Source organism: Geospiza fortis, unplaced genomic scaffold (genome assembly GCF_000277835.1).
Source record: "Geospiza fortis unplaced genomic scaffold, GeoFor_1.0 scaffold16, whole genome shotgun sequence".
In the NCBI taxonomy this organism is placed as follows: Eukaryota; Metazoa; Chordata; class Aves; order Passeriformes; family Thraupidae; genus Geospiza; species Geospiza fortis.
The window spans coordinates 13,014,269-13,023,214 of record NW_005054302.1 but is presented as its reverse complement, the minus strand read 5'-3'; the positions used below and the strand labels follow the sequence as shown (position 1 = coordinate 13,023,214).

Sequence of the window (8,946 nt, the reverse complement as noted above, 5' to 3'; positions counted from 1 at the left end):
TATATATATATATATATACATATGTATTTTCTCCTGCTCTGAGAAGCCTCTTCCCCATCTCCAGGCCTCTCCTGCAGCCCTCCTTTCAAGATGTACAGTTGTGCTGTGGGTCTCCTGCGCGTGACTCTGCAAATGCCTTATGCTTTCTTCCTGGGGCTGACAGCTCTTCCCACCACTGCCAAATGGCAGCAGAAAGAAGCAGGCTGTCAGCCCAGGTTGGAAGCTTTCTTTTCTGCTGTGATCCCCACAGGTCTTTTTCTTATAAACATAACTAGTGTGAGGCCAAGGAAGAGATTGTGTTAAGTATTTCGAATAAACTTTTTGGACTTTATGTGCTGCTGGCTTCTGCCAAGAGCAGCTTTCCTCATCACAGCAGGGGACAGATGTCCCACTGGCCTTTTTGCCACGCTGCTTTACCAGGTCTGTTTTTTTCTCCATGAATACTGTTATCAACCCTCCTGTAACCATGCCAGCCTTGAGCCCAGGGCTGAACAAGGAGAGATTTATAGAATCACAGAATCATTGAATGGTTTGAGTTGGAGGGATCTTGAAGACCATCTTGTTCCAACCCTCTGTCATGGCCAGGGACACCTTCCGCTAGACCAGGTTGGTCCAAGACCCATCCAGCCTGGCCTTGTACACTGCCAGAGATGGGGCATCCACAACTCCTCTGGACATTTTGTTCCAGAGCCTCACCACCCACAGCAATAAAAAATTTCTTCCTAATATCTAATCTAACATCTTTCAATTTATTAAATAGAGGGTGAGCTTTTGACTTTCTTAGCTGATGCACTTGGTGCAAACCATAATGCATAGACCAGAGCTGGTAGAACGTGCTGCTGGACAAAGCCTTCACCATCAGTAGCTGAGGTACCTGCCCTGCTTTTTGACACGAGGGGAGGGCAGGGCTGGGAGAGGCTTTGAGCAGCTGGGGCCAGGGTGCAGCTGCCACTAGATGTCAGCCATTCCTTGCTGCAAGGCACAAGAACTTCGAATGCAAGAAAAATCCCTGAAAAGCCAAATTTCTGCTTTTCCATGTCACTCTGCTTATCATCCCTTACCAAGTACTTGAGTGAGAGTGCCTCTGAGCTGCTTAGGAAGAAAACACTTCATCCATTAAAACATTTACTGTCAGGCTGTTTCTCTGCATAGTAATATTTTAAAATTTAATATTGTAGAAGCCAAAGCAGTCTGCTGAATGATTTGCATCTATTTTGAGGGATGGATGTTTTTCCCTTCCTTGGAGTAAGCTCAGGAAATGAAAGAACCAGACAGGAAACTAGCTAAATGCTGATGGAAATATAAGATGAAGATATTTTTATTGCCAGTGTATTGACAAGCCATGGGAAATTGTTTGGGGTTTTTGTTTTGTTTTGGTTATGTTTAATGTTTTAAACCTTTGGTTTTAAAATGGACATATTTAAGTAAAGTATCCATTTTCTGAGCCCTCCAAGTGTATCTAATTAATAAGCACTTTCCCTTCTGGATGGAAACACAACATCAAAATCAAAGTTACAAATTACAGTGAGCTTGCTGGTGCAATAATATTTGTCTTTGGCATTTAACCTGTTTTCTCTGGTGTTGTACCTAACATCTGGCACACAGGGTGTCCCTGCTCCCCGAAAAAACTGGGAAATGAAAACAACAGTTTCTTGGTGATACCTTAGCGTGAGAGTCCTCATTTGCTGCTGCTCCCCTCTAAGCCACCTTTGTGCTCTTCCAGCCCCGTGGTGACTGTTTGGTAGGCTGTTCCCAGAGCATAAAACAAAACATCTGGTTGCTAACAACACAAAGCTGTTACAACAGCTGGAGTCTGCCAGGATGTGCAGGACCTCTGGTCAGAAATCATTTCCCAGCTGCAGGAAATAGTGATATGGGATTTATTGTACCAGCTGAGAGCTGGCTGACCTGCACCCATCCTCTCACCCATTCCTCTTGGTGAGGTGCAGCAGGATGGCACAACACTGCTCCAGCCAGGACCATGCTCTACCTCATTTCTGTTGCAGCCAGCACTGGCTTTGCAAGTACTCAGAGCTGCTTTGCTCTCTACACAAGCTACACCAGAGTCTGGCAGTCCAGTTAAGCCATCCTAGGTTGAGAAAGAAGCTGCAAACTCCTGGCCCATATTATGAGCCAATTAGTCCAAGCATGCTGAAAAGGGTACTATGGAGCCCTTATCAGCAACACAGCTGCTGTGGGGCTGTGTAATGGGGCATTCACCTATAGGTGAGCAGTTCACATCTGGACTCAGTCATCCCAGTTAAAGAATTAGGGAGTCACCAACAGCCCCACTGAAGGCTTTGCTGTTTTAGTTGAGGCTGGGGAAGCTGAAGGGCTCAGGCAGTTGTTACTTTGTTCTCTCCTGTTCCTACAACCTTGCAGGCAGACACAGCTCTGGCCTGAAGGGGAAGATGGTGCAAGAGGGCTTGGGAAGCAGCTCCTCAGGATGATGCCTGCATCGTACCACAAGTAGTTGTACTGGCAAAGTGAAGGAGAAACTGAAATGTGGCACCATTATGGGAATGAGGGGCTGAGGATTGAGGAGGTGTGGTGGAAATCACCACTGAAGCCAGGGACTTGGTGATATCATATTTTCACATTACTGGAGCTTAGGCTGCTCCTGATTGCTGGCAGCACAACTCTGGCCTCCTTCTCTACAAACTGCCTAACATTTGGTTTCTTTAAAGACATATTAAAAAAAATAGACAAAACCAACCAAGTAAAAAACCCCAAGCCTAAATACCAAAGCAACTACAAAAAGTCCTCATAAATGTTAATTTTTTGTGAGCATTGCACACAAATGCATACTTCTCTCAACAGGCAAACCTGAGTGGATTTGTCATCTCCGTGGCTTGGGGAGCTTGCTCACCATTCAGAGCCATTGCAGCAATCCACGGTCACTTCATAGGTGATGCTCTGAGGGATCTGTGTGAAGGCAAGCACCCGTGAGAGACCTTGAGCAGCCAACGAACGTCATCTTGAATGCCACACCTGAGGTGTTCAGGTGGTATGAACAAGAGGGAGATCCTGCTCCTTCCCCCAGAAGCTCTTTGATGTTTGTTACAGTTAACAGTAGCTTTATTAAACACTCATTAGGATAAGTTTGAGAGATCACATTAATCACCAGCCTGAGAACATTACAATGATGAGCTGCCAAAGGCATGAGCAAATCACTCATAATTACCAGTTTTAGATGCTGCTCTTCAAAACTTGATTAGCTACAGATACACAGGTGATAGTTGCTACTCTTTTTTATAGCACGCCCTCACTATTATCCATTCTAGTCTGATTTAGGTTCTTATTAGAATAACATTCTGCTAATTAAATAATCTCACACACAGATTGTTTCATGATGGAGACGATTAAGTGGGTTTAAGTAATTAATATTGCATACTGTTCTGTCAGTGTCAAAAGAAACTGGTGAGGGATGCACACAGAAGGCAACTCCTTGCTATCCCCATACATCACAACTGTGGACAGAAATGACAAACAGGAAAGAAAAGCAGAGCATTAATAAGCCTAAGTATTTAGAAAACCATGTAGACATTCAATTGAATCTCTCCTCTGAAGGGTTGAAATCACTGAAACCACCCATAGGAATGAACTAATTTCAAGCAGTTTACTAAGATTAGGATTTTCCCCTTCCAAAAGGCACTAACAGTTCCCATACATTGAACAGACCAGTGGTGATACTGCCCTCCTCCACCATATACTCTGGATCTGAGCACTCACGCTTTGGAGGTACGTATTCCATAACTCCTGGAAGAAAAGGAGGCTTATAGGAGGTGCTGCATTTCTCTGGAGCCATATCACAGCAGTGCTAGAGCAGCAGCAGGCTGTGTTTCTGCCTTGCCTTCCAGCTGGGCTTTGGGGACATGCTCCCACAACACCAAAGCTCCAGCTGCAGCCCAGCCAGCACCCAGGACCTGTCTGTTGTCTTTGAAAGGGTTTCTGTCCACCCCATGAGCAGAAACATGAACATACTTTCACTGTTGCCCAACAATGTCTTGTTCTCAGTTATTAGATCCAAACCATGCTGGATTAACCCATTCAAAGCATCCTCTCACCACAGCATGAGCATTTCAGTCCTTCTTCCTTCAGCACAAAAAAGCACTTCCAACAATGCTGAAGCCTATTTAAGAAACAAACTCACCAAAAATGTGAAGGCTGCCCAGAATTCTCTCGTTATCCACAGAGGTTAAAGTTTTATTTTGATATAAAAATTAAATAGCAAAGTTGTTTTGGTTTTTTACAGTGATAAATTAGAAATTTACAGTACATACATTGAAGTAGATATATTTTCTGTACACCCCAAAATAATCAGTGTCTGTTTCCTTAAAATTCAGAGAAAGGAGCTAACTTGTCTGTTTAATGTAAGAGCTAAGCTTGTACCTCTCTGGCAGACGCTTCTGAACCCCGCAGTGCCAAGAGCACAGGCTGAGGGGGGAGATGGGAGCAGGGGCTGCTCAGTGGAAGGAAACGCCTGCAACGTCTGTGCTTGTATAACCACAGCAACTGCACTTCCGAGACAGGATTAGTCACACCCCTTATGGCTTTAAGCTCCTAACAATGCTGAAATGAGAGAACTTCGGAGCTGCTGATACCCGCTCCTCTTGGCAAGCGCCGGTTTTTAGGCTGTCTGCTGCATCTTCCCACTTGCACAGCCCTGACATGGACTCGGGTAAATGCATGGGGGTGAATACATCAATGGAATGGTTTGATTGATGCAACCACTAATTTCACTTTGGGGCACTACAGCATTCCCCCATCTGCTGGGGAAGGATGTGTCCTCAGGAACAGCAGCTGGTGCCTCCTCCCAGCCCACCTCTTTCCCACAGCATTTGAACCCCTCACATGCTTTAATGGAATATCCCTCCAGGTCCCTTCTAGGGCTACACAGTGCCATCCTCATCCAGCTCACATCACCAGGGGCATCCCTCTGTCAACAGTTCACAGGGTTACAGGCAGAGATGCAAGGATTTCATAAAAAGGCACTATTTAACATTCACTTCTGTGTATATAGCAAGGTTAAAAATGCCATTTATTGAATCAGTCTACTCAAACATGGGTCTTATTGTCCAGGAGAGTATCCAAAGCCTTTCAGACTGAAGCACACCTTGAATGAACATGACACCTTGGCACGGCCAAATACTAGGTGACAAAAAAGGCTCATGCTGCATCCTTGCTCCTTGGAAGCCAGCATCCAGCTGCTGACTTTACATTCCTCACTGTGCCAGCAGAAAGACTGCATGATGGAGAAGCTCCGCCATCTGAAGATCTCACACTTGCAAAACTCCTCATCCACAAAGGAATAACCAGATCCAAACACAACACTAACAGCGAGAGACTTTATGGAGAGGGTGAAAAGGCCCAGCTGGAATGCGGTGTTGGCCAAGACAGTGCTTGTGTGTCTTGAACAGAATGTGTCAAGTTGTCACTTGTTCTGCTGGAGAGGGAGCTCAACCGCAAAGACTGCCATTAGGGTTTGTTTGGGGTCTGGATTTTGTTTGTAAAAGAAAAAAAAAGTTCTCTAGCACATGTTTCGACACTGACATTGAAACAATACATGCTTCTGGGATGGATTAGCTCACTCCCAGAGCTGGAGTGAACTGTGGTTTGGGAAGCACATGGGCACCTGTGTGGAAAGCAAGTACTTTAATAAAGCAGCATCTGTTCTCAGCTGCCCTGGAAGATCATGGGAGCTGGGGCACCAGGGAGATGCTTTGCAGCTGATCAGGTTCCACACAAACAAAGGAAGCAAAAGCTTGGGGCACATAGATAAAATCAAATGTGTTTCAAAGGGATAGAGCATCATAACAGTGTTCTCTTAAGTGCTTCTAGGATATTTGTATTTGCATCACCTTTCTCACAGGCCCCTGACACTACATTCAGCTCCCCACAGGCTGATGCCTCCTCATATAAAATAATAAGAAATGCAATGGTTTCTTTCAAACATTATTCACCAAGAAGTTGGATTTCTTGGGTCCCTTTATAAAAACTGGAAAGGTCTTTGCTGCTCCTGAGGACTGAATGCCTGCTCACATTCTGTGTGTAAATATACATTAAAAACTGTCTCCATAGCTGTCAGTGAGCAATTGAAGCATCGTTGTGAGGCAGTCAGCTGTACTGCAATGTCATGGGCTGAGAATGTGCTTTTGATTGCAACTGACACACATAATTATACAACTGATCTGTGTGAACACAAGGTTGCCAAGGAACTTAACATTTTGCTTCTCCCCAGACTGGCGTCTACAGAGGAGATACCATCACACTGAATGAAATAAATTAAGACTTAATTGCTTCATGCAAGAGTCTCCAGAGTCAAGTAAGTTTGCTTGGAGAAACATAGCATTGTCTGAAGGTACCTTCAACTAATTTTTCTCTTTCCTGAAGGAAGGATCACTACAGAGTTAAGACTTTTTTTAAAGCTAATAAATGCAGCAGAATAAAGTGGTCTGCTAGAAAGAGCAAGAGCACCTGAAGGGGCAGGAATGGAGGAGATGGATAATGACAATAGATGCAGAAGACCAAACACAGTTTCCCACTTTGAGCTGATTCCTCTACTTCTGAAGATGGCCTTGAGTAAATCTTTTAGATTTTATAAATATTGATAGAACCACAGAATAACTGAGGTGGGAAAAAACATGGGGAGGTTCAAATTCCCACAAGGCAGAATCAACTCTCCATTCAGATCAGGTTATAAATGGCAAAAAGAATGAGTCAAAATTATTATTAGGCCATTAGATGACTAAAAAGTCATCCTCACAAATACCTCACTAAATCCTACTCATCACGGGTAAGACCTGGAAAGTCCATTTACTTACTATTTGTTTCAGGACATGATTCCTGACTGAATTGTACAGTGTATTGGAACACCAGAATTCCCCAGGGCATAAAGACAGAATTCTCATCAAGCACTTCCTTCTCAATACTGAACTCTCAAAGACTCTCTCATCTGACTGAGGTTCTGCTCCATCTTCTGGTAACTTGGTAACTGGACCCTAATTAAGCCCAGAATTTGGCCCTGGACTGCCTGTCCTCCATCAGCTGTAAGATGATGAAAGGGAAACATCATCTCACAGCTATGGGCTACAGCACCTCCATTTCTAAAGATTTCAAGAGTTAAAAAAGGAAGATAACATGTTTGGCTATTTCACAGCTTTTAAAGCCTCCCTGGGCTCTCCTATTTTGGGCAGCATGATTTATGGCTATTGTATCTGCAGCATGATCCTTTTGCTGTTTATTCTTTAAGGCTTTTTTTTTCTCCCATCCCCAGAGACAGGTTGTGCAACCATCCCCCTACTCTATTCCCAACATTTACACAGCAACTCTTGCACATGATCAGTCCTTCACAGGAGAGCAGTCAGAGCAGTGGGATGCTGTCCTTTTCTCATACCACGGTCTCGTTCCCTTTCCCGGCTTTCACCCAACCATCCGCTCTCTTCTCTCGTTTCACTTTCCCTGAGTTCACCAGTCTGTTGGAGCACTTCTGCCATGTGTGCAGAGTTTTGGCTGACCAGATCCACATACCTGATGTAATACCCACCAGAAGGGACATGAAAATTTTGAGCATCTCCACTGCCATATTGGAATCATCTGCCGAATAGCGGAAAATGGCCCAGTTGGAGATTTCGTAGAAATAACAGGCGATGACACACGTTGCTGGGACGGTATACAACACTGAAAAGACCCCAATTTTGACCATCAGTCTTTCCAGTTTGTCAGTTTTAGTTCCATCTTTCTGGAGATTAGACCTGATTTTAAATAAGGCCACAAGTCCTGCTGCAATGAATAAAGTCCCGATGACCAGGTAGGTAAAAAGCGGAGCTACAACAAAGCCTGTCAGCGCATCCAGGTTCTGGTTCCCAACATAGCAGAGGCCGGTGAGCTCGTCTGCATCTACAAGTCTCATAATCAAAATGACAATGGTCTTCACTGCCGGGATGGCCCAGGCTGCGATGTGGAAGTAGGAGCTGTGCATTTCGATTGCTTCGTGGCCCCACTTGAGTCCTGCAGCCAGAAACCAAGTCAGTGTCAGAATAACCCACCAGATGGAGCTAGCCATCCCAAAAAAGTACATCAGCAAGAAAATTATCGCACATCCTGTGTTCTTAAGACCTTCTTGGATAAGAACAGGTTCTGCTGCCTCTTCAAAATCACAGGATATCCTTTCCCGGCCCACAGTTAGCCTCACAATATAAGCAATGCTATAAATATTGTAGCACATGCTCAAAAATATGATTGGCCGCTCCGGGTAGGAAAATCTGGATGAATCAATCAGGAAGGTCAGGACAGTGAAGGCAGTCGAGATGAAGCAAAGACTGGCCCATATGGCCATCCAGATATCTGTGAACTCCTTAGCTGACCTGCTGTACAGACCAGCATCGTAGCCACACTTCAGGACACAGCTCAAGCTTCTCTTCACCCAAATGTACTGATCTGAGTTAGATCCCATGCCATGGCACTCTTCTCCGGGCTGCAAGGAGGTCTTGCTGTGAAGGGGAACCTCTTCGTCTCCTGGGCCCTCCATGCACATGTGGTTGTGATCATTCTGGGGCGGGAATTTGCTGCAGTTTAGGGCGTCTGGCCAGAAAAACCCAAATTCTTTTAAAACAGGTTCACATCTTCTTTTGACAGAGAGGCACATGCCTCCACAGGGACCTATGGGGATGTTAATCTTCTCTGTGCACATTGGCACATAAACTGAACACAGGAAGAACTGGAAGAGAGAAACAGAAATCACAAGTGTGTTGAGGGAAAATGAAACAGGTTGCAATATAAAAAGTTTTCTTTTTTTTTTCCTTTTTAGCGGTAATATTTGGTTCCTTGCCTTAAAAAAAGCCAGGAAGCAGCGTAAAACAAATAAACCAAGAAAAATAAAAACAAAAGAGAGAAAAAAGCCAACAATGTTGTCTTTTTTCAGTTCAAATGTGGTCCAAAGCCAAA

General features: G+C 44.5%; 1 protein-coding gene across 1 annotated transcript; it reads right to left on the bottom strand.

Annotated features, from left to right (window-relative positions):
- Window positions 1-4,177: 4,177 nt before the first annotated feature.
- Window positions 4,178-8,724, bottom strand: FZD4 (frizzled class receptor 4). The gene has a single exon (XM_005417748.2). The coding sequence runs from the start codon at window positions 8,690-8,692 to the stop codon at window positions 7,391-7,393; it is 1,302 nt and encodes a 433-aa protein (XP_005417805.1). The 5' UTR covers window positions 8,693-8,724; the 3' UTR covers window positions 4,178-7,390.
- Between the last annotated feature and the right edge of the window lie 222 nt (window positions 8,725-8,946).